The 26430-nt window shown below is 44.6% G+C and overlaps 1 protein-coding gene across 7 annotated transcripts; it reads left to right on the top strand.

Moving 5' to 3' along the window:
- The first annotated feature begins 1410 nt into the window (after positions 1-1410).
- Positions 1411-26343, top strand: LOC110503748 (arf-GAP domain and FG repeat-containing protein 1). Of its 7 annotated transcripts, XM_036961052.1 has the most exons (14): positions 1411-1570; positions 1661-1829; positions 13488-13581; positions 15275-15390; positions 15835-15997; positions 16371-16554; positions 18757-18867; positions 19580-19666; positions 21883-22072; positions 22372-22451; positions 22741-22866; positions 24849-25001; positions 25110-25204; positions 25322-26336. In XM_036961052.1, the coding sequence occupies exons 2-14, from the start codon at positions 1663-1665 to the stop codon at positions 25379-25381; spliced, it is 1626 nt and encodes a 541-aa protein (XP_036816947.1). In that variant the 5' UTR covers positions 1411-1570; positions 1661-1662; the 3' UTR covers positions 25382-26336. The 7 variants fall into 7 exon arrangements, with proteins under 7 accessions (XP_036816947.1, XP_021437923.1, XP_036816950.1 ...); XM_021582248.2 differs by having other exon boundaries at positions 1422-1829; XM_021582249.2 differs by having other exon boundaries at positions 1424-1829; positions 22765-22866; positions 25322-26343.
- The last annotated feature ends 87 nt before the right edge of the window (positions 26344-26430 follow it).

Genomic DNA, 26430 nt, shown 5'->3' with positions numbered 1-26430 from the left:
CTGAACAGTGATGTTATATGTGGGTGTGAAATATGCACTTGTTTCACTCTCCATCTGGTCCACTTCATGCCAACTGTGCTATCCTCCCTCCCTGGTCTCTCAGCATTGGCAGCAGAACCTGTGGGCCTAGCTGCATTCTTTCTCATCAATTCTTTATTGAAGCTGTCATTTTGCCTTTAGGGGTAGAATTTCTGCAGGCAGAAAGTGTAGGCCAGCCCTAATAGGCCTACATCTTACTATATTAATCACTAGGATCACAGAGCAGGGTAGAAAGGGTTACATCCTCCTTCTCATTCATGTCCATTTGTATTTTGTCTTAAAATTGACATTGGATTCTGCACTTGTTTTTCTGCGCTGATACATTTGTATTGATAGACTGATGTTTCTTGACCCGTATTCAAAATGCATCTCAATGTAGGTTTTGCCTTTTGAATCATAATGAATAAGAGGGGCAACCTGATCCTGGATCAGCACTCCTATTGTGAGATGCTTTATGAATACAGGCCCAGTGCTCTTGACCTATGTTAAGCCAGTGTCCTCCAAGGTAAGTTGTCAAAACAGATCTTCTCTCAGGTGTAGGCTACTCAGTGGGACCGAGTCACCCTTGGAGTTCCAGGAAACAGCACTTGTTTTTAAACAGTAGGAGCCATGAATGTGAAGCACAGTCACTCACATGGGGCATGCAAGCACAACAGCCTTTTCATTTACTATCAATGCAGTAGCCCATCAACATTATGTGCTGATTTTTGTCTGAATGATAAGAAAACCAGTGAGAATAGCACTCTCAAATTGTGTTCCACCACTAATAAATAAGCAATTTACGATCATTGAAATCTATAACACATCGTCGCCTAAGGTACAGTAGGTGACATACAAATCTTCTGCACATCTCTGACATCTACAAATCTTCTACACATATCTGACATCTTCTATTCCAGGGATATTCAACTAGATTCAGCCGCTGATTCTTTTGTTGAGGAGATGGTCGGGGGGCTGGAACATAATTACAAATAATTAGTAGACTGCAAATTGACCGCAAGAAGCCCAAAGAGATATAATGTTAGACTAAAACAATCACTTCAAACCTTGCTTACGTTTGTTTATGATCATGTGTCTCTCTATTATGCGTGGGAATACTTGGGAACAGATTTCTTAAATTAAAATCACTTGGAGCTGATTTCCTGTTTTTACAACAGTATTTTATGTCCCACAATGTAAATGAAAAAAATATATGTATTTTTTTATTTTCTCAGAAGACTTACGGAGCAAAATAAAACCACCTCCGTGCCAAATTATATTCTAACTATTATATTCAAATTCTTGTTCCAATTAATGATAGACTAATAATAGATTTACATCTAGAGACGTTTGAGATGAGAGGGGTGTTTCCTCTTGGTATCATGAAAAGGAAAGTGCCAGGAATTAGGCCACATGAAATGATAAGCGTCAATCCGTTGGTGGCGCTGGTAAACCCATGGAAATCAGGAGCGTGCAGTGCGTGACTCTCCTCTCTTGACTTACAACGCCTCCTGTTCAGCCGACAGTCACAGTAGCCACTCTTCCTTTCAGAGTAGGTACCCGTTTAGCAGCAAAAGCTTTTCCCGTTACCTGCAATTCCCCATCCTTCCCTGGTTTTGTTTCCTTCCCCTATTTGTCACAGTCATGGCGGCGAGTGCGAAAAGAAAGCAGGAGGAGAAACACCTGAAGATGCTGAGAGAAATGACGAGTTTGCCTCCTAACAGAAAGTGCTTTGACTGCGATCAGCGCGGCCCAACCTATGCCAACATGACGGTGGGGTCTTTCGTCTGCACCTCCTGCTCTGGCATACTGTAAGTATAAATGTGATTGGATGAGTGACCTTTTCATTCCGCGTTGACAGGCCGCATTCAGGATGCTAACTACCTAGTTACTTGCTAGCTAACCGTTAGCTAAGTAGTTAGCTATAATCCATTCCTCCCTGTCTCTTTCCACTTCGAGCTGAAATTGTCTTGTGGGTTGGGTGTCTGCTGCTATAGCTAGCTAAATAACGTTAGATATATTTCGTTAATCTGACTTTATCTAGTACAAGAATATGATAGTTTGCTAAATAACCAGATACAGTTAGCACATCTTAGCCACCAGCGAGCTTAGTAGCCTAACTAGCTAGCCACATACTGTAACGGCAATTTACCAGTACAGTAGTTAGCTACAGAAGCTAACGTTAGCTGGATCAAATCAATTAACGCGTCATTCAGTTTAGTTAGCTACTGTACCTAACTAAATTGTAAACTGCTACATGTGAAGGTATCTAGGCGAGAAGCCAGACTGAGATGGGTGTGTTTAGCGAGTTTGAGATGTGTGGACAAGATGAGTATCATTTTAAAAAACGTGTCACCTGCTGCAGTAGTTTTCACACTGCAACCTGGACTCAGGAGTAGATGTAACATAGTGAACGAAAATCCGGGAGACCTAATTGGTATATGTTACATTTCATATGCAGGTCTTTACACTGACCTTTTTTTACAAGGAGCACATGTGCGCCTAAGTTGAAAAATGTAGGCACACACACAGAAATGTAGGTAGCCAGGGAACCAAAACAGCAGAGAAGTTGAGCCTCATGCTTCAATGCTCTTAGTAGTTTTGTTATATATATTTTTTTATTTAACCTTTATTTAACTTGGCAAGTCAGTTAAGAACACATTCTTATTTACATTGACAGCCTAGGAACAGTGGGTTAACTGCCTTGTTCAGGGGCAGAACGACAGATTTTTACCTTGTCAGCTCGGGGATTCGATCTAGCAACATTTCAGTTACTGGCCCAACGTCCACTATGCTTTTTACTTCCTGCATCTAAGTCATATTGCTGAGTCTACTTAAATAACAATTCCACCCGAAAACCATCCTTTGGTATTTGTTTCATTAGTCCGTTGTTTGTATAGTCCCACACAGACATACAGCTGGATGAGGCGTTTTGCATCATATGGGGCTAAATGTATCAATACTGGCTGTATTTCTGTATTTTGAAGGATATATATCTTGAAAACTTGATTGTGACATGCAAAACATTTAGGGACTATATCCAACAATGGACTAGTGAAACAAATACCAAAATATATTTTTTTGCTGGAGATTAACCTTCTATTTTATGTAACCATAACAAAGGTAACATATCATACTAATTTCAGTGTCCCAGATTTTGGTTTACTATGTTACGTCTAGTCTGAGAGTAGCCTGCACATGAGCCAGCTAACTTTTCTCCTCAGGTGGCTAGCTAGAGTTTTTTTTTTTTCGCCCACCACACAGCTTTTTTTTGGTCGACCACCCAGCTAGCTATCAAGCCAGGCAAAGTTGACCATATTAAAACAAGTGTCATCTACCAAGCTATGCAGTTCATAGGGGCAACTCAATTGCAAAATGGCATTTGACTATTTAACATTACAGTATTTCTGTGATGCAAGGTTGATGCAGTACCTCTGGCTTGTACGCTTGTGTAACCAAGCATCTGTATAGTTTGGGATTTGAGGATTAGTGGGACCGAAGCTGGGCTTTTCTCATTCCTACTCGCAACAAAATAATGTAATCTCAATTAAATGTCAAATATTGTTGAGGAAATGCATTTTAAAAGATCTGTGGGGAAAATAACACCACACAGGCAGAGAATAAAACAAGATACTTTTCTAGATTTTTATGTGCCACTTGGCTATTTCATGTCAACCTGACCTTGTTTGTTCAGAATCTGGCAATGCCTGGTGATTGAATGCATGGTAACGAATGACCTGTTACATATCTCAAACAGAGGACGTCATTGGTGACGAGGTAAATATCTGCCGTTCTGCCCCTGATCAAGGCAGTTAACCCACTGTTTCCCGGGCGCCGAAGACGTGGATGTTGATTATGGCAGCCCCCCCCCGCTCCTCTCTGATTCAGAGGGGTTGGGTTAAATGCGGAAGACATATTTCAGTTGAATGCATTCAGTTGTACAACTGACTGGGTATCCCCTTTCCCTTTAATAATTTTCTGCTTTGCAGCTATGTTGAAGAACATCAGGTGTCTTCAACAGCATCAAGCTTGTTTTCGCCATTGAAGGAATTCCTGCAGACATGCAAATGAGATGAAAAATACCCCAGCCCTCCCTGGTTTGCTAGCCTATAATATTCTTTAGTAGATCTATATGACGTAGTTATGCTCATCTTTTCATTATCACTTGAAGAACATCTTTCCTCTCAAGTCTTTGGGGGATTTCAGTTTTCACTCTTTCTTACAGTTGAAACCACCCATGTTGTGCTAGTCAGTACATTCAGAGATTTTTCACTATTATCAGTTTGTCTATGAGATTTGCTGTAGCCATTCCTCCGCCTCCCTCCCAGGCCACCACTGTTTGCCGAGGCCTTTGTGGAGACACTTGTGTAACCTTGTTCAGAAAGAAACACAACCACATTGCCTGTTAATTCAATAAGTTGTTCTTTGTAATGTCCTGGTTACTTCGTCAATGCTGCCCAGTGAGACGCCAGTCGCCGGGCTTAGCTTTCCTACCCTCAATGCCTCACTGAGGTCAACCTGTCATGGTCCATTAGAGGATAATGGTTAGCTTAATAAAGGCAGAAAAGGTGAAGTGTGTGTGTCCCTCCCTGACTCTCTTATTAAGTCCTTCATAGCTCCGTAAAGAGGTAGGGGAACTGAGACTGACTCGGCAGCTTCCCAGTCTGCTTTTAAGGTGCACCTGTCTCCGTGTTGGGTTTTCCCCGTCAGAATTGTTCTCCTGCACCACAACCCTTTTCTCTTATGACACACACTGGATCAGTTTTAGGTGTGTATTTGCATCATGAGGACTAGCCTAAATGCTTCTATCTGGGTGGGCAGTGTTTATCATGTCTTAGTTTTGGCAGCTAAGGGGGAGGGGTGGGGGGTGCGCTTCAACTGTGAGAACACTGTGTGATAATCATTGCAGATGGACAGAGTTTGGCCCTTCTCGCTCATCTCTGTAATGGTTCTGCAGGGATTCCACTGTGAATTTCCCTGTGGTGCTGTAGTATTAAACTTTGATGTGGGATAATGGAATTAATTTCTAAGCTCAGACACACAGGCTCCTCTGAAGAGGTTCACACTGTCTCTGACTGTGTAATGTGAAAAAGAAGATGGTAGCCAAACTGTAAAGTGTATACTACCTAGACTTTACCTACCAAACGTAGGCCTATAGGCTAGCCATATCAGTTAGGTTATTCATATGTAGTCTAGCTAGTGGTCGACACCTTGTTCCAATGTAATAACACAGTAGCTAGGTGGTCATCTTTAGTACTGCCGGGATTATATTTGGTTTCCCAGCAGAACAATGACCTCACTGACCTATCCTCCTTTCTGCTGATCAGGCGATCCATTTTACTTATGCGGTGAATCTTGAGTCTTGTGCAAATCTTTCTTGGCAGGACTGAGCGACTGCCATGTTGCTGAGCTAGAGAGACGTGTGGGACTCAGGGGAAAGGACTGCTTTGCTGTCTGCCTCTTGGTACTGTATGTATGCAGGAAGCCTGGTGTGATTCTAGTGTGGGGAAGTGGTGGCATGGCCCTTTGGCCCTGTTTCGCTACATCAGCAGCAAGCAGGGTAGTTAAACAGGAAGTGGAAAAATGCAGGAAGTTGCGAATTGACTTCAGCTCTCTCACTTTGGTTCCCAGAAAGGGTAGAGGAGGTTAGCATCAAATTACTGTATGCGGGACAATTTCCCTGACCCAGATTAGTATTTTTCTTGGAAAACACTTTCAGTGGGGACTCTGCGTTGAGGAAGCATTTTAGTCCAGCAGTAGGCTTATTCTGGGTCTAAGAAACTGCCCCATTGTGTTCTTTGAGACCCATTTGTGCTTGGCGACTTATACAGACACAGACTAATCATAGTGTTACAAGCTCCTGGTTTAGGCCTATAATTTAAGGATGTGTGTGTTTGTATTTTTTATAGGATAGCTCTTAGTGCTGCTGGCATGTCTGTCCTCCCCACACCCTGAAGAGGAATCTGAGGGAAATGTGACCAGTTTCACACCCATCTTCCTGAGCTCTGTCTCTTTATTGACCCCTTTCCTTCTACAGGAACCTTCCTTCTTAAAGACCCCACTCACTATTTCAATGCCCATTCATGGGACTCTCTTTTACTTCTGTTGATCCTAATGCCTTTTGATTTGGTTTGAGATTAACAGTTGGTTTTTGGTCTTGTCTTCTCGTCATCGATTTGAGTCGTTAACTAGGCCAGTTAGTTAGGCTAACTCATTTGAGTCGTTAACTAGGCCAGTTAGTTAGGCTAACCCATTTGAGTCGTTAACTAGGCCAGTTAGTTAGGCTAACTCATTTGAGTCGTTAACTAGGCCAGTTAGTTAGGCTAACCCATTTGAGTCGTTAACTAGGCCAGTTAGTTAGGCTAACCCATTTGAGTCGTTAACTAGGCCAGTTAGTTAGGCTAACCCATTTGAGTCGTTAACTAGGCCAGTTAGTTAGGCTAACTCATTTGAGTCGGTAACTAGGCCAATTAATTAGGCTAACTTATTTGAGTCGGTAACTAGGTCAGTTAGTTAGGCTAACTGATTTGAGTCGTTAACTAGGTCAGTTAGTTAGGCTAACTCATTGGAGTCGTTATTAATTAAGCCAGTTAGCTAACTGCTTGCCTACTTGTCAGGGGTTCAGAGCCAGGCCCCCCCCCCTCGCCTGTGGCTTGTATAATGGGTGGGGTTGGAATCTACTGTGTAAATACATTCCATATGAAGGTGGAGAGGCTTTCCCCAGGAGGAACACAATGTTTGTTGTAGAGATTTCCTTACAGTAGGAAGTTTTTATAGTGACCATGTGACTTGACCAGGAAAACCTCAGATCTATTTGAATTTTCTGGTTAATTTGATTAGTAAAAACTCCAGAGCCCAACCATAGTTTATGGTGAACTGAATCAAGATGACTGACCCTTGTGTTCTTGTAAGCATTGAATGAATGCTGAACGGTGCTGACGGACACCATGTTATCATCTACAGGGTCATCTGTTGGCTTTGGCTAAGAAGTGTTTGTGTCTGAGTACTACAGAGGCGTTGGCTGGTGAGGATGCTGCATAGATGGCCTCTGCTGGGCTATGGGTTCAGCGCTCTCTGTCCATCTCTGTCTCTGTCCATCTCTGTCTCTGTCCATCTCTGTCTCTGTCCCTCTCGGTCTGTCCCTCTCGGTCTGTCCCTCTCGGTCTGTCCCTCTCGGTCTGTCCCTCTCGGTCTGTCCCTCTCGGTCTGTCCCGCTCTGTCTCTGTCCCGCTCTGTGTCTGTCCATCTCTCTGTCTGTCCATCTCTCTGTCTGTCCATCTCTCTGTCTGTCCATCTCTCTGTCTGTCCATCTCTCTGTCTGTCCATCTCTCTGTCTGTCCATCTCTCTGTCTGTCCATCTCTCTGTCTGTCCATCTCTCTGTCTGTCCATCTCTCTGTCTGTCCATCTCTCTGTCTGTCCATCTCTCTGTCTGTCCATCTCTCTGTCTGTCCATCTCTCTGTCTGTCCATCTCTCTGTCTGTCCATCTCTCTGTCTGTCCATCTCTCGGCCTGTCCCCCTCTGTCCATATCTCGGCCTGTCCCCCTCTGTCCATCTCTCGGTCTGTCCGTCTCTCTCGGTCTGTTTGTCTCTCTCGGTCTGTCTGTCTCTCTCGGTCTGTCTGTCTGTCTGTCTCTCTCGGTCTGTCTGTCTGTCTGTCTCTCTCGGTCGGCCTGTCCCCCTGTCTCTCTCGGTCGGTCTGTCCCCCTGTCTCTCTCGGTCGGTCTGTCCCCCTGTCTCTCTCGGTCGGTCTGTCCCCCTGTCTCTCTCGGTCGGTCTGTCCCCCTGTCTCTCTCGGTCGGTCTGTCCCCCTGTCTCTCTCGGTCGGTCTGTCTCTCTTGGTCTCTGTCTGTCTTTGTCTCTGTCTGTCTCTCATCCTGGAGGAGTCCGTATGCTAGGCGCTTCCCTGCTGGGTGTTTCCGCTCTCTCTACACATACTGTGTGAGAGTGAGAGAATAGTGTGAAAGTTTGACAATACCACTGGGTATGCAAATCAACTGGGTTTCACTGTAACCACGTACTCACACTCAGTGATTACAAAGTGTCTGAATTGTTCAATTGCGGTGTGATGCCATCCTTTTTCAGAGCTGGAGGGGTTTGGAACTCTCTCCCAGTATCTGACCTACTTTCCTCCTCATGAGACTGAACTGATCCTTCATATGCCCCACACACACACACACACACACACAGAGTCAAACACTCACTTCGCCCTCATGGTTGGCTAACTGGCCGGTCTTAGCTAGAGAGAGAAGGTTGAAAAGTCAAATGTTCCCTGCACTTGTGACCACAACTGCGCTGTCGGGTGTGCTGTACTTTGTGCCAGCATGAACATGGTCGGAATGATGCTTCTGACAGGCTGAATAGAATGTATGTATTGGTCTGGGTCTCATTCATTAGTGCACTTCACACCGTAGCAAAAGGTTTTGCAGCAGAAAACAAGCTTTTCTCAAGTTCAAACTCGTTCCTCCCCGTTTTGGTCTGTTATCTTTCGTTCGGTGTCTGGTATGTAACACAGGTTGACTGTAATCTCAGTGTGAGGCCTTTATGTGTCAGTCATTCTATTTGTGACAAAGTGGATACACCCCAAAGCTCAATAGTAGATCTGAATATACAACTACCCCTGTAATTGGTCAGTAATTCAAATAACATTTTATTGGTCACATACTAGAGGTCGACCGATTATGGTATTTCAACACCGATACCGATTAATGGAGGACCAAAAAAAGCCGATACCGATTTACTATATATATATATATATATATATATATATATATATATATATATATATACATACACACACACAGTGCCTTGCGAAAGTATTCGGCCCCCTTGAACTTTGCGACCTTTTGCCACATTTCAGGCTTCAAACATAAAGATATAAAACTGTATTTTTTTGTGAAGAATCAACAACAAGTGGGACACAATCATGAAGTGGAACGACATTTATTGGATATTTCAAACTTTTTTAACAAATCAAAAACTGAAAAATTGGGCGTGCAAAATTATTCAGCCCCCTTAAGTTAATACTTTGTAGCGCCACCTTTTGCTGCGATTACAGCTGTAAGTCGCTTGGGGTATGTCTCTATCAGTTTTGCACGTCGAGAGACTGACATTTTTTCCCATTCCTCCTTGCAAAACAGCTCGAGCTCAGTGAGGTTGGATGGAGAGCATTTGTGAACAGCAGTTTTCAGTTCTTTCCACAGATTCTCGATTGGATTCAGGTCTGGACTTTGACTTGGCCATTCTAACACCTGGATATGTTTATTTTTGAACCATTCCATTGTAGATTTTGCTTTATGTTTTGGATCATTGTCTTGTTGGAAGACAAATCTCTGTCCCAGTCTCAGGTCTTTTGCAGACTCCATTTTCTTCCAGAATGGTCCTGTATTTGGCTCCATCCATCTTCCCATCAATTTTAACCATCTTCCCTGTCCCTGCTGAAGAAAAGCAGGCCCAAACCATGATGCTGCCACCACCATGTTTACGCCAAACATAACGTTTTGCATTGTTGCCAGAAAGTTCAATTTTGGTTTCATCTGACCAGAGCACCTTCTTCCACATGTTTGGTGTGTCTCCCAGGTGGCTTGTGGCAAACTTTAAACAACACTTTTTATGGATATCTTTAAGAAATGACTTTCTTCTTGCCACTCTTCCATAAAGGCCAGATTTGTGCAATATACGACTGATTGTTGTCCTATGGACAGAGTCTCCCACCTCAGCTGTAGATCTCTGCAGTTCATCCAGAGTGATCATGGGCCTCTTGGCTGCATCTCTGATCAGTCTTCTCCTTGTATGAGCTGAAAGTTTAGAGGGACGGCCAGGTCTTGGTAGATTTGCAGTGGTCTGATACTCCTTCCATTTCAATATTATCGCTTGCACAGTGCTCCTTGGGATGTTTAAAGCTTGGGAAATCTTTTTGTATCCAAATCCGGCTTTAAACTTCTTCACAACAGTATCTCGGACCTGCCTGGTGTGTTCCTTGTTCTTCATGATGCTCTCTGCGCTTTTAACGGACCTCTGAGACTTATCACAGTGCAGGTGCATTTATACGGAGACTTGATTACACACAGGTGGATTGTATTTATCATCATTAGTCATTTAGGTCAACATTGGATCATTCAGAGATCCTCACTGAACTTCTGGAGAGAGTTTGCTGCACTGAAAGTAAAGGGGCTGAATAATTTTGCACGCCCAATTTTTCAGTTTTTGATTTGTTAAAGTTTGAAATATCCAATAAATGTCGTTCCACTTCATGATTGTGTCCCACTTGTTGTTGATTCTTCACAAAAAAATACAGTTTTATATCTTTATGTTTGAAGCCTGAAATGTGGCAAAAGGTCGCAAAGTTCAAGGGGGCCGAATACTTTCGCAAGGCACTATATATATATATATACATATATATATTTTTAAATAATGACAATTACAACAATACTGAATGAACACTTATTTTAAGTTAATATAATACATCAATAATATCAATTTAGCCTCAAATAAATAATGAAGAAGTAAAAGTGCCATGTGAGAAAGCTAACGTTTAAGTTCCTTGCTCAGAACATGAGAACATATGAAAGCTGGTGGTTCCTTTTAACATGAGTCTTCAATATTCCCAGGTAAGAAGTTTTAGGTTGTAGTTATTGTAGGAATTATAGAACAATTTCTCTATACGATTTGTATTTCATATACCTTTGACTATTGGATGTTCTTATAGGCACTTTAGTATTGCCAGTGTAACAGTATAGCTTCCGTCCCTCTCCTCGCTCCTACCTGGGCTCGAACCAGGAACACTTCGACAACAGCCACCCCCGAAGCAGCGTTACCCATGCAGAACAAGGGGAACAACCACTCCAAGTCTCAGAGCGAGTGACGTTTGAAATGCTATTAGCGCTCACCCCGCTAACTAGCTAGCCATTTCACATCGGTTACACCAGCCTAATCTCGGGAGTTGATAGTCATAAACAGCGCAATGCTTGAAGCATTGTGAAGAGCTGCTGGAAAAACGCACAAAAGTGCTGTTTGAATGAATGCTTACGAGCCTGCTGCTGCCTACCATCGCTCAGTCAGGCTGCTCTATCAAATATCAAATCATAAACTTAATTATAACATAATAACACACAGAAATACGAGCCTTTGGTCATTAATATGGTCCAATCCGGAAACTATCATTTCGAAAACAAAACGTTTATTCTTTCAGTGAAATACGGAACTGTTCCGTATTTTATCTAACGGGTGGCATCATAAGTCTAAATATTGCTGTTACATTGTACAACCTTCAATGTTATGTCATAATTACGTAAAATTCTGGCAAATTAATTACGGCCTTTGTTAGGAATTCACACAGTTCGCAATGAGCCAGGCGGCCCAAACTGCTGCATATACCCTGACACCATTTCCCTAGTTATAAGAAATTCATGTTAGCAGGCAATATTAACTAAATATGCAGGTTTAAAAATATATACTTGTGTATAGATTTTAAAGAAAGGCATTGATGTTTATGGTTGGGTACATTGGTGCAACGACAGTGCTTTTTTTGCAAATGCGCTTGTTAAATCATCACCTGTTTGTCGAAGTACGCTGTGATTCAATGAGAAATTAACAGGCACCGCATCGATTATATGCAACGCAGGACACACTAGATAAACTAGTAATATCATCAACCATGTGTAGTTAACTAGTGATTATGATTGAATGATTGTTTTTATATGATAAGTTTAATACTAGCTAGTAACTTACCGTGGCTTCTTGCTGCCCTCACGTAACAGGTAGTCAGCCTGCCACGCAGACTCCTCGTGGAGGGCAATGTAAGACAGGTGGTTAGAGAGTTGTACTTGTAACCAGAAGGTTGCAAAAACGAATCCCTGAGCTGACAAGGTAAAAATCTGTCGTTCTGCCCCTGAACAAGGCAGTTAACCCACCGTTCCTAGGCCATCATTGAAAATAAGAATGTGTTCTTAACTGACTTGCCTGGTTAAATAAAGGTGAAAAAAAAAAAAAATCTGCAAATTGGTGTCCAAAAATACAGATTGTTATAAAAACTTGAAATCGGCCCTAATTAATCGGTCGACCTCTATCACATACACATGGTTAGTAGATGTTAATGCGAGTGTAGCGAAATGCTTGCGCGAGTGTAGCGATAATTTAACCCCATACACAGGCCGTGTACCAAATGACACCCTATTCCCAGTCTAGTGTCACTACTTTTGACCAGGGAACTCTGAGTGCCGTTCCAGTCAGTCAGTTGAGTGAGTAGGGCTGTATAGAACTGAAGATGGAAGGTGATGGATGGGTGATCCATAGTCATACAATGAGCTGCTCTACCATTTGGGTGGCACTCATCCCTAATTTCAACAGAGGGCTAAAGGCAAGAGCAGTGAATAATTGAAGAACAGCCCTAGTCTAGTCTTACACAGCGTTGCTCCCTCCCTCCCATGTTCTCTAGAGCTTTTAGAGCTCTTGGGTCTCCAAGGAGACTGTTTAGGCAAAGTGTGTGTGTGCGAGGACCACCATTCGCAGATTCCTTTTTACATAAAATATCTTGGCTGTCAAATTTAGTCCATTTTAGTAGTGAATGTAAACAGGCCTATTATTATAAACAATTTGTAATGTCAAATTGTGTATTATACCATTAATACTCCCAACTGTTTTTATTAATATATATTTATATATATTACAAAAATTGCGGACCACCTGCAGTACCCCGGACCACAGGTTGAAAACTAGTGGTCTAGAGCAAATGTTAACGAGACAAATCTTACTAACAAGTGCTGAGGCTCAGGTGTCCCGAGTGACTCAGACCCCCCCCCTTCTTGAAATGGCGTGCACACCGGAGCAGAGCCGTGCACAGGAAATGGAGGCAGGAAACCGACCCGCCCTATGGCTCGGGCTCACTCACACATCACAAGGAGACTCGAGCACATACTCTAAAAGCTCACACACTTTCATCAAACACTTGCTCACACACACATACACACACCTAGGCTAACTAACTGCCTTTAAGTGTAACGGAGCTAGGTGGCTCAACGAGCATTGCATGATAAGTAACCTTGCATGAGACTTAGACTAGTGTTCAATCGAGGCCTACCGTTTAGGATTGAGCTCAGTGAGCTAACACGGTCTTGTGTGTCGTGACGGCAACCTGGGTTTCAGTACCCGTGTTAGGCTATACAAGGGATAAATTGCTCTCTCTCTCCCCCTCTCTAGTGATGTCTCTGTTGTCCCAGATTCTGCAGTCATAAGCCCAGCAGAACTCAGCATGTTCCTAATTAATCGCGCCAGTCTGAGGAGCTGTCAGTACAGGGATCTGAATCTTCTGATCCTATCTAATGGGAGCTCTTAATCTGTGATGCTTTACAATTAAATTAACCCCCTTCCTGCTTTCCCTCCCCTCTCCCATCTTCCTGTTCTTTCATTTCTCCTCCCCTTTCCCATCTTCCTCCGGCTTTCTTCTCTTCTCTCCCCCTCTCCTGTCCTCAGGCGAGGGCTGAACCCACCCCACAGAGTGAAGTCCATCTCCATGACGACCTTCACGCAACAGGAAATCGAGTTTCTCCAGAAACACGGCAATGAGGTAGGGTCAAACATTGTGACCGGGCCCCACAGACCTCCCAGGACTGTTGTCAACATGGCTGATGTCTGCCTGGGTTGTATTCACTAGGAACCAAAGGGAAGCAAACAGGCCAAAATGAAATGCTAGTTTTTGTTGTCCAGCTCTTCCAGTTCTTAGCACCCCGATGGAGACTAGAATGCAGAAACACAAAGGTTTATAATGATAAAGAAGTGTTTTTCAAGCCTGGTCCCAGATCTGTTTATGCTCTCTTGCTGACTTCTATGCTCATCGTGATGGCCAGGCACACAAACAGATCTGGGACCCGGCTAGTAGCCTATGTTTCAATTCAACTTCCATTGTCCTCCAAGCTAGGCCACCATTCGTATGTCCACCTCTTTTTGTTTGATAAAAAACATTAACCTGTATTTGACTTGGCAAGTCAGTTCTTATTTACAATGACGGCCAAACCCGGACGATGCTGGGCCAATTGTGCGGCGCCCTATGGGACTCCCAATCATGGTCTGATGTGATACAACTTACTCTAACCCCAGATCATGGAAATCCATACGTGGTGTTCCAGAATCCTATATGGCCGGCCTCACCCTTTCCCCCTTTTGGTTTTGGGTGACATTCCACAGATATATCCCCTAATCCTGTAAAGTGTGATTTGTGTGTTCTCTGAGAATAGCGTGGTGGCCTGCCGACCGGGTGGCCCCGGCACAACAGACACAGAGCAGCTCTTTCAGGAGATGGTGCTCTGATGCTCACTCATGCATTCCATGTGTCTGGTTACTTATTTAGTTGGCCCTGACACACACACACACACACACACACTTTAATCTGCCAAGGATTCTGAATTGGAGTAATGCTCTTCTGCTAGATGATGTGGTAGTGGTACAGAATTGAGCCTGTGCTTGTCCTTGTTGCTGTTCTGCAGGCTATGTATGTCAGGTGCTTTATGTAGAAGAATATTCTAGGCCTATTGGAAACATCGACACAAGCCTTGGAGGACATGCATTATCTTCAGCCTTGACTTTACTGTCTGCTGTTGTCTGTCCTCTTTTTATAAATAGTTTCTCTCTCGGTCTCTCTCTCTCTCTCTGTGTGTCTCTCTCGGTGTCTCTCTCTTTCGGTCTATCTCTTTTTTTGGTGTCTCGGTCTCTCTCTCTCCTCTCCTCCTATCTCTCAGGCTCGGTTTGTCTCTCTCCTCTCCTCCTGTCTCTCCTCCTGTCCGTCTGTCTCTCTGTTTCAGTATGTATTCGGTTGTTTGTCTGCGTCTAATTGTAAAATGCTAGATATCCATGTATACTGTAACATCTCTTATCCCTTGGCAAGTTGTCTGTAGATCGCTCCATTTCCGGGCTCCCAAGAGACACCCTGGAATGACCCTGAATGTGCTACATTCTGCTGCAGATGTCTTGGCCTGGAGGTGTTGAAGGGTTTTCTCTCTCTCTTTCACGCTTGTCTTTTTCCTCTGTAAAGGTGATGAACCACATCTTCTGATTTGCATGTGACTTTTATTCGCCTTTCATTTTTCACCAAACATGTTTTTCTGCTCTCTCTGTCCGTCCTCTCTCTCTGTCTCTCTGTCTCTCTGTCTCTCTGTCTCTCTGTCTCTCTGTCTCTCTGTCTCTCTGTCTCTCTGTCTCTCTGTCTCTCTGTCTCTCTGTCTCTCTGTCTCTCTGTCTCTCTCTCTCTCGTCTGTCTTCTCTAGTCATGCAAACAGATATGGCTGGGGCTTTACGACGACAGAACCACCTCCATACCGGACTTCAGGGAACCCCAGAAAGTCAAGGAGTTCCTTCAGGAGAAATACGAGAAGAAGAGATGGTGAGAGGCTGCTGTAGTCCATAGAGCTCTGGTCAGAACGAGCAGCAAGGCACTTTGCAGCAGTAACAACCCAGATGTATTTGGTGGATGATGTTTGGGTCACTGTATGCGTTAGTTGAATCCAAAAGGAAAGTCTAATATTTCCACACAACCGTCATACCAGTCAGCATAGCGGGGCAAGGAAGAGGGTGGCGTAACGACGGTATGCGTTGCTATGATGATACCAGTAAACAAACAGTGCAAATCAACATCCGGTAGTAAACAACGCGATGGCAAAAGTTGAACCTATTTTAACTCTGACGACAAGTCCCGTTTACCCTGGCGGCATTTACCGTCATGCTATCATTGAAAACTTGCTCTGAGATGCTGGGTTATGGGAGTCCATTTCAATTAAAGCCTGTGTTGCTGTGTAACCAATTGAACATGGTTGTTGTTGTGATTTAGGTTTGTTCCCCCGGAGCAGGCCAAAGTGGTGGCTTCTGTCCACGCCTCCATCTCCGGCTCGTCAGCCAGCAGCACCAGCAGCACCCCCGAGGTCCGACCCCTCAAAACACTGCTGGGCGAGTCGGCCCCCACCTTGCACCTCAACAAGCACACGCCCAGTCAAGTAAGACACACTGGTTACTCAGCTGGCTGATAACAGGCCGTACAACGTTTTTCCTGACCTGAAGTAGGGCCCAGGGAGTTTTTCCTGTTCAGTAAACCCTCCTGGCTCTAGTAGGCAAAACATCATATATTTTTTTGAGTTGCTTTCGACAAGATGGCCTGTGTGAAGTGCGGATATCCAGGTGAACTATTTCTGCATGGTTGAAGTGTCCGTCTCTCTGTGAGTTAACTGGGTCATATTTAGCACAAAATGGAGTGAAACGGGGAGGTTCCATCCAAACTTCTGTCCAATAAGAAACGTCCATTTTTGTTTTCTGTTGCAAAGCGTTTTGCTACGGCATGCCCCAATGAACACAGCCCTGTTGTCTCTCTAGTCTCCGGTGGGGAGCCGTGTGGCCCAGGCCCTCCAGCTGAGCCAGCAGCAGCAGTTCCACGACAAGAAGTTTGACCTCCTCAGCGACCTGGGCGGCGACATCTTCGCCGCGCCGCCCCACTCTCAGACTGCAGCAGGCTCGGCGGCCAACTTTGCCAACTTTGCACATTTCAACAGTCAGCCAGGTAAGGAGGAGGAGTGGCACGAGCTGCACCGGTCCCCGGAGCGGTCACTACACCTTGTGTTAGAAAAACCCTCGGCACAGTGGTTACATCTACTGCTTAGTGCTTAGACTCCATTGGTCAATGATACCTATACTCAATGATCCACTCATAGTTATGGAATTAGAAAGAGGTCAGTTTCCTGAAGAGTATTTGGGTGTTTTGCTTCAGCTGTCCAAAAGTCTGTTTTATGGTAGTGGGAAGAAACTTGAGGCATTTCGATTTCCTTAATTTCAGGACCTTCACTTTTTCTTACCACACTTTGTTTTTCATCTCACGATACAAATATACACATAAGAATGACAACTTGCACACAAACAACGACGTCATCTCCTCTGCCCAGACCCGCATGTTCACACCCCCCTCCCTAGTGCCTGCATTATGGTTTGCCACATGGCCTTAAATTGTACCAATCTGTTTATCTCGGTTGCCCAGGCTATTTCAATAATAAATCATTTGATTTTTCCATTGTTAATGATGGTGGATTGGTTGATTTCCAAGTTTTTGGATATGTTTTTAACCCCCTCATTGTCCATCACACTGATCTATGTAAAGCATCGCCAGATACCAGAGTTCTCATAGGGCTATGGGCGGTCAGTCTCCTTGGTTACTGAGGCCAACGTAAAGCTGTTTGCTCAGAGGATAACGTTTTCTCATCCTCAAAAGAGCCATAAAGTTCTACCTTGGTGCAGAGAGGCTGCACCAAGGTCAGCCCACACGAGGCTGAAAGACACACGCACGCCCTCTAAAAACACATCACAATTTGGTACTTGAAATATGATTCCTTTTTTTTTAATAGAAAATGGACAATAACCTACATACCTATCAACCCTTTCCTATCCTATTTTCTACTACTTAAACAAAATAAATCCACAGGAAGTCACAGGAAGCCCATCTCTGCAGCCCACTCCTAACACCCCCAGAAGGGCTTCCAGTTTCCCCATCTCTTCATCCTCTCTTTTCTGCAGATCTCCACCTTGTGTATCATCTCCCATGTTCTTGTAGAACAGATGTTTCTCCTGCTCAGGCAGGTGCTGGTTGTGGTAGCAGAAGCTGGCCATGTTTAGGGACTGGAACGTACAAATGCTCAAAATGCCAGATCTATGAGTCACTCGGGAGGACCTGGCCTAAAGTAACAATAAAACTAATTCCATTTATCTACATGGAATTTGAGAAATACTCCATAATAAGCCAAATGGAAAACCAGAAATTAACCAAATCATGGTAAGAATACAGTATTTGATGCTTACCATTGATGGAATTTGAAGTTATCGTAGGAAGATGCGTCTCTGTGCCGTCCATGGTATGAACTGGTGAAATTACTGGGTGTTGAAGTTAATTTGTGAACCATTTTTATAATCTTCAATAGCAGAGCCAAGTCAGACATCTAGTCTTGAGGTGGTTGCCGAGTTCCTAGTCAACATTGGTGCCTGTTAACATTCGACATTCTACTGAAGTTGCTCTTCTCGACTGTGATATCACATTGAAATGTAATTGAATTCTCATTAGTAGAATGACCATGGCGAGGAAATCAAATGGGGTTTCAAATTAACACTGTTACACTTACCAACCAAACATTATACATTCAAACATCTATAGAGATCGAATTAAATGATTCATTCTACCAACTTTGCTTTTGTTGATTTATTATTTGTATTATTCAGAATTGCCATGACGATGAGAGCGTGGAATCAATGGATGTACTGTGTGCTTCATTTAAAATATGTTTTACATTGAACCAGGACAGTGGCACACACACACACACACACACACACACACACACACACACACACACACACACACTAGAAGGGAACATGAGCTTAGGTCAGAGCAGTGCTCTATAGGAGAATGTGAACCTATCATCATCACATCCATTTTTGGATGGTCATTGTCATCTGGTGCCAGTCTGTCATTAGCTAGTCTGTCATTAGAAATCTAGTTCAGTTCCATATCTCTCAATGTGTCATTTTCTGTCCAAATTGCCACTATTCCCTATTTAGTGCACTATTTTTGACCAGAGCACTGGTCAAAAGTAGTGCACTAAAGCAATAGAGTGCCATTTGGGTTGCTGCCTGTGTCATGTGACCATTAGTTGTCTCATTCATTGAGTCCTGTTTTGTTTGTCTTTTTTGATTTTATGTGTCTGACCCTTGTACAAACCTCCAGCTGCTCAGAACGCAAATGCAGACTTTGCTAACTTTGATGCGTTTGGGAGCGCGGGTCCACCGGGTGCTTTCCCCTCGGCACCCCAAGCCCCCTTCCAGACCTCACATACAGGTAGAGCATGCTCCATTCACCTCTCATGGCCAGTCTCTATCTCACACACGCTCACATTTTCACATAGGCACTCTTCCTCCTTTCCCAGAGGCTCTGTCTTTTCTGTCGCTGTGTGTCTGTCTCTGTTACACACTCACATCAGTTCACTCCTACTTGTCATGTGTTTGTGTCCATTTTGTCTGTGTTGTAGTTAGCATTAATGACAACAATTCACTCTCATTGGCTCTATTTGCTAGCTGGCTGCTCAAGGCACACACACACTTACTCACTGGCTCCCAAGGGAATTAGTTTTGAATGTACCACACCGCCCTCTGCTGGACACTGTCTGCAGATTACTTCTACGCAGTGGTGGATGGGAAAGCACTGCTCTCTGGGTGCATCGCAGCACTCTACAGTGGCGTCCTCTCCTTGTCTCCTTTCCATCATCCGCACTGATCTGAAAGAATCTGTTTGCAGATGAGGAGACGATGAGAGGAAACCACTTTAGACTATGGAGATGCACCCCTTTCTCTCATCCACACTGACCACCACACTGCCTGGCTTCTGCTTTCACACCGACTCCATTCGCTCTGTTATGATTTGGTTTTGCTTTTGGGTGACGTTCACACTTTTCCCCCCTTTTTGGTTTATATTTCTTTCTCTTGGTTTTTTTTCTTCTCACCCTGTCTCTCTGGTACTCACCCCCCCGCCCCCATCCTGTTTTGGCTGCCAGCGTTCACGTCCCTCTCATCCAGCCGCAGTGTGGGTGAGTTTGCCACCGCTGGCACTGCTCTACCTCACCCGGGTGCAGGTGCTCACAGTAAGTTCTCTCACTGGGCTCAGCCTCTAGCTAACACCTTTCTCCCCACTCTGTCTGTCTGGTAGGCTCTAGGGGTTTTCCCATATCAATGCCTATGGTTGTTCCTATTGATGAGTGTGTGTGTGCCTGTCTGTGGATGCGTGTGTTGACCTGTTCATATCCAGAAGTACAGGGCCATTGGTGCAAAATAACATGATATCATGCAGTCTAAACTGCAGCCAACAGTGTAGGAAAGAAAAGATGGGCAACTTTTACCTCGGCCTCTGGAACTCTTATCCTGCAGAAAATCCTCTTAAGAATGATTTGAGATTATTAATAAAAAATCAAGAGATTTCTCCACCTGTGTATTGTACTAAGATCTTGTAACAGTGTAGGTGATTCAGTAATTCAGTGTTAATTTGTTAAGACAGGAGAGTAGACAGGATTTCTCATTCCCATAGCAACAGTCAGGTTCCTCCCTCAAACCACTCCCCGTGAAGTGATGATGCTTCGACTCTCACGCTGTTTCCTCAGACCGTGACCTAACCTCGGTCTCTGTGCTGAACTAACCCTCCGTGTGAGACGATTGCTAAGAAAGACACCAATCTTCCTACAAACACACTTGAAGCCACTGTGTGGCTCTTGTGACAGTCAGACTAAGGCGCATGACTGCCGTTAGGCTCATTTCAAGTCTGCCACCGTTGACCCCATTTAGATCTGTTATACTACTCAACAGTATAATGCAGATCCTCTCCATTGATTTCAGGTCAGATGAAGCACGGCACTGTTGGAAATTACAGATGACACTGCTGTGCTCTGTAGATGCTGCCTGCCTCCTGTAGCACACAGTGTTCAATCCATCCTCAGATTTATGCTGCACAGTCAGAAACACACACACCCACCCCCAGGCCCTTCATGTGACTCCTTTCTGTCGTCTCTCTCTCACAGGTAGCACGGCCTTGGGGGGGCCTAGTTAACGCTAGCAAGTTAACGCTAGATATTTAGCTAATTTTGACCACTTTCCCAAATCCTGTAGTGCCAACTGGATGCTTCACTTCCTCCTCCCAGAGCCAGAGTAACGCCTCCTCTGCAGGAACGCCCAATGGGCCGGTAGACAGAGACAATACTAGCGTCCTCGCCGATAGATACGCAGCTCTGGCTGACCTGGATACCATCTTTAGCTCTGACAAAACAGAGCAAGGTTAGCCTGTCCCTGCTGCGAGCCCCCACTCTGTTTGGCAGACTTCAAGATGCGTCGAGTAGAGTGAGATGGCTATCGGGTTGGGGACCATGAGCTCATGCATGGTGTAGAATAGATAAAGTCCGGGTCCCATCCTTTCTGAACGAGCAGGGTCAGTGGGTCCTCATTTAAAGGTTGCGTCATACCACAGCACAGCTTGTGGGGTGCTGCGGAATGGTATGGCACATTGCATGATGTCATAGTATTTTACTGTCAGCCATTGTTGCCTTTTAATGCTAGTTTGACCAACAGAGGGCATCTTTTTGACATTTGTTGTTTGTTTTGACACTTTTCAAAATAATATTACAGAGGTCCTTACAGGCCAGACATTTTGATTGCTTTACCTTATTCCAAGGTTTTTAATTGACTTAGTTTTGCCAAACAACACAATGTTTTACAGATAGTCTCCCTTTTCAGAATATGTTTTTTATCCAGAATAATCACAGCTCCATGCCTGCTGATGACAGTCAGCAAATACCCATTTGGAGAAATATCCTTTCTATTGTATTCTCTTATATTCCATGATATTCATATTGTAAAGGCCTGGGGAATATAAAAGCATGTGATGTCTGCTAAATGAACAAGTTCATTTCATTGACATGGCGCCTCCATTGAAAAAAATTGTCTTAGTAGCATGTTTTTTTTATGACCCTAAACAAAATATGAATATATTTATTTGTGATTGTGGATGTTACATAGATTTATTAGACTGGCGGGTATTGGTAGGCTACTCATCGAGTCCCGGGCTAATTCTACTGTTAATATGCATACGGTGAAGCAGACCTTCGTGGCGCTTTTGAAGATGGAAGGGTCAGAAAAGTTTGAGCCAGTTATGATATTTATCTCCATGTAGGCCTACTGGTAGAGGAGCAGGGTCAGGTCTCGTTTGAGTGGGCGTGATGTGTTGTTGCCCTCGCTGCCGGGTGTAGGAGACGGATGGAGCTTCTGCAGTGCCCCCCTGGCCTCCTGTGTTGTGAACCAGTCTGTGTGTTTTCAGGAGGTAGTGTCCCGAGCGGGGTTCCAGGCTCTCTCCCCCCGGGGGCGTCGGCAGTACTGCGTCACCCCCAGAGTCAGCTGACGGGTACGTCGGCGGCAGACCGCTACGCCGCGCTGGCCGAGCTGGACAACGTGTTTGGCTCGTCGGCCCCCGCCACCAGCGTCTACAACACCGTTAGCACTTCACAAGGGTACGAGAACGCGCCATCCGAGGAATTCACCCTCTTTCCATTACCCTCTAGTCTATGCCTTGAGGTCTTTCTGTCTGTCTCATATTGACATCTTTGTAAATATATAAATCAACAAGTAAGTCTGCCTTTCAAAATGATACTCAGCCCTCTCACCTCAAATTGCACCCTGTTCTCTAAAAGTGCACTACTTTTAGTACTACTGCTAGGGTCCATGTAGGCGTAATAGGCTGTCACTTGGGATACAGCCTCTGTCATGGTCTGGTCCATGGGGTCACTCTAACGCCGTTGTTGTTTCCCAGGGGGATGTTTGGCCCTGTGACAGGAGTCTCGTCAGCCCAGGCACAGCAATGCATGTCCAGCATGCCCCAGGGTTTTGGAGGTGAGTGACATCACTCCATGTGTGTGTTTCCATCCCTACCCTTTCCCCCTCAGTGTGTGCTTCACTAGCTCACTCGCCTCTTGGGTTTAAAAACCACTGGGTAGGTGTAAGCATGGGAGTTTTCCTCATATTTCACTCACTCGTTTGCGTCTATTACTTTTCAGTCCATGAGGGCGAGTGAATGAGTGCACACTTCGGGGAGAATGGGGTGGATTTAGAATGGGACCGCAACACATTTCTCCAGAGTTGTAGACACTTAGCTACTCAGAGATGAACTAATAGGAGTTAGATGTCTCCTCTTCCCTTCTGCCAGGTCTGTCAACAAACCCTTTTGCTGTTGCAGCCGTTGCCCCGGCGACAGCCCCCACCAACCCCTTCCAGAGCAACGGGAGAGCAGCGGCCGTGGCGGCAGCAGGTGGGGACACGCCACGGAAGTCTTGCATACCCAATGTACTTGAAACTAAAGCCATAGGCTGTGTCTGAAATCATTCTTCCTACTATTTACAAAACATGTCATACTATGTACTAACTATACTACATACTGTTTAGATGGAACATACAGTAAGCAACGGATTTCAACATACTAGACACGCATACTGAGAAGGCGTCATGTAATGCGCAATTGGGTTCCCTGCCATTTTTACATTACGTCTGATCACGTGGTAGTCTGAAAAGACAATTCTCTTCCTCAATATCATGCAGCGAATTCGTTCTAGACGAAAAGCCGAAGTGAGTGTGACGTCTTGGAATTGAACGCTTTCAAAATGTTCTAAATATCACATCCTCTAAAACATTTTATTTTGCTCATACCCAATCAACGCACTATTCAGAACGCAAGTACGGGTATACGGACGTGGTCACTGAGTTAGATAAGAGGGCGCACCCAAAGCCTCATGGGCAGCCCCATTGCAAAGATACTAGATGAGCTCTGACGTACAGCTCTATGACTAAAGCTGATCTAACTATCAGTGGTTCGTGGCCGTTTTGAGATCGTGCAGAACAGCCATGCTGAAATCTCCCAAATGAACTGAGGCAGGTGATCATGTAAAAGCTTTTCTAAGTCGCATAATTCAAGGAATAGCCTAGTCATCAACCGAAATCTCAAGTCCCTAGTCTTGGATTACTTTTACGGAGGATGACTGTGACCGCCTGAAACCCTGTGAGAGGACTCGTGGTCACGAGTCATCAGAGGTCATAATGAGGTTACGAACCAGATGTCTTCACTTCATCGCTCAGCTAATTGTATTCATCTCTAAGTCGATTGCCGGTGGCTCGGCTGCTACTAGACGGCGGCCTTATTCACTAACAATTTTCTGTAGCTAAATGAGGATCTAGTCCAAGTAGTAACAGTCTTGCATAGAGTAAATCAAAGAGACACTGATTGGTGACTGAGTGTTTCTGTAAATAGAGTGTGAAGGTGTGTCAGTGCAAATGATAATGGCTTTGTCTGATTGCTCTCGTGATGCTGGACAGGCCTGTTTGGGGCTCTGCATGGGCAGGGTTACCCTCCAGCCCACTTTGGTAGGTCCCCTCCTCCTCTTCCAGCTCACTCCTTTTCTCCTTCCCTCCCCTCCTCTCTGCCTCCCTGTGTCTTGACTCTGGCAGTGCTTCCCTAGAGCTCTCCAGAGCGTCCTGTGACTGTCTCGCCGACTGTGCATGTGTTGTGTGCCCTGACCCCAGTGCTGCTTCTACTGTATCTGTGAGTGTGGGGGTCCTGATGCCTCAGCTGCCCTCACCAATCCCCCCCTCTACCCTCACTATTGCCCTCATTGATGCTCCCAGACTGTAGTGATGTGGCATCGCTGATTACCCCATCTTGCCCCTTGCTGGCCTAGAGAAATAGCCTAACTAACAGTCGTAGCTTTTCAGACTATAGCTGTTGGAGGTTTGTATGTCCTCCAGCTGAGCTCTGAGGTTGTAAACTGGTGTTGGAAGGACATCAAACTGCCAGATAACCATTTAAGAGTATCCTTTAACTGCACAACCATCTTGACTGTAAGCTTCTTATTGTTTCTCACCCTCCTGGATTCTGTACACTGCCTTTGCTAAGAGTGCTTATACCCTGAGTGCTTTAGTACTGTAGCTGTGTGCTAGATGCTGTCTAATTTAATTCTGATTATGTTATGGATAGAGCTAGTCTCTGTAGGTGTTTTGTTGTTGCTGTGTTTGTTTCTCTGTGTTTTTAAGTGTAAAGGTGTTTTTAGTTCAGGTTGTGTGCCGATGTTAACCTGGCGTTAGGTGTGATTATAGCTTGACGAGGTAGGTAGGGGTGTGTGTGCGTGCAGATGTTTTGTGGTCTGCGTTAGCACTTAGCAGTGATCTTGTAGTGTGAGCTCTGTGTAACTGATGTGATATTGTGTAGATTGAGTGTCCTCTCCTCTCCCGCCTATCTTGCAGCCACGTTTGGCACAGGGTCCATGAGCATGCCAGCCGGATTCAGGACCGCTGCTACCTACAACCTCCCCACCAGCTTCAGTGGGACCTTCCAACCTCCTTTCCCTGGCCAGGCCCCCTTCCCCCAGCCTCCGGCCTATCCCCAGCAACCCAACGGTGTGTGTGTGGTTGTTTGCATGGGTGCATGTTTGCTTTGCATGAATTTGTGTAGTGTACCCTTTTCATTTAAACCTTGATTATTCAACTCTTTCTCTGGTCCACCAGGAGTGGGGTTTTCAGCCTATGGACAGGCCAAGGCTGTGGTAACTCCCTTTGGACAGGCGATGGCCGCACCCGGGGTCTCTAGTAACCCCTTCTTGGTGAGTGGGACCATCAGGTGGTTTTCAACCAAATGTCCAGACTTGTCAGTTTCACTAGTGTTGATTTAATGGCTCCCCTTCCCTCTCTGTCTCTCTCTCGCTTTGTCGTCCTTCCAGGCGGGCGCCTCTTCAGGACACTACCCCTCAGGAAGCTCTTCAACAAATCCTTTCTTATAGTGCTGCTCCACCCAAACTTCCACCACTAGGGTGTTGTCAACTGGCGTGCTCCGCTCTCACCTCTTGCACTGTTTTGTTTTACAAGACGCTTTAAAAAGACAAACACTGTTTCTAAAACTGGTATTTTGTATTATGTTTTAAGAACAATGATAACAACAAAGTGACGTAACTGACACCATCCATGGCAACAAGAATCAAAACAAGGTAAAGGTGTGTGGATGGAGGGGTTGTTAGGGGCGGCAGGAAGCCTAGCGGTTAAGAGCGTTGGGGCAGTAACCAAAATGTTGCTGAATCGGTGGAAAATCTGTCGATGTGCCCTTGAGCAAGGCACTTAACCCTAGTTGCTCCTCCTGTAAGTTGCTCTGGGTAAGAGTGTATGCTAAATGACTTAAATGTAAATGTGTTAAAGGGACAGGGTCTCATCCTCTATCTAACCTGTGAACTGGCCCGGACTCAGCTGAGGCATATGTATATTCAAACTGGCTGATACTAAGTTATTGCAAAATATTCCCATTCATTACACTGGAATTTTGTAAATATTTTTTTCTTAGTGGAAATTAGCTCTGTGCATATCCGTATTTGTACATTTAACACAAGTTTAAGGGCAGAAATGTTATTTGGAAAAGCTGAGAAGACTGCTTTGAGTTGCTTTATTTGTAAAGAGTAACCAAAAGGGGATTGTGCAGCGTGATATCGGTAGGACTATTTTTACAGAGAAAAAGAGGAGAACATGCATTTCATCATTTATTACAGCAGAGGGGGAGGAGTCTCTCCTCTTCTGTGATTGGCCCCAAGGGCTGAGGCTCCACCTGGAAGGGAATTGGCTCTCACCTATGCTCTGACCTGTCCAGGTGGTTTACCACAATATAGACTGAAGACCACTGACTTTGGGTGTTAAAGAGATTTAAGTTAATGTGTGTGTGTGTATATATATATATATTAAAATGAATTTTAACTAAAAATAATGACCAAACCATGCCTTTAAATTGCTGTACTGTACATCTCCATTTTCATATTTAAATATTTTATCTATATATATGTCACTATGA

Source organism: Oncorhynchus mykiss, chromosome 24, assembly GCF_013265735.2.
Source record: "Oncorhynchus mykiss isolate Arlee chromosome 24, USDA_OmykA_1.1, whole genome shotgun sequence".
Classification (NCBI taxonomy): Eukaryota; Metazoa; Chordata; class Actinopteri; order Salmoniformes; family Salmonidae; genus Oncorhynchus; species Oncorhynchus mykiss.
Note: the sequence above shows the minus strand (reverse complement) of the source record. Positions and strands in the feature narration are given on the sequence as shown.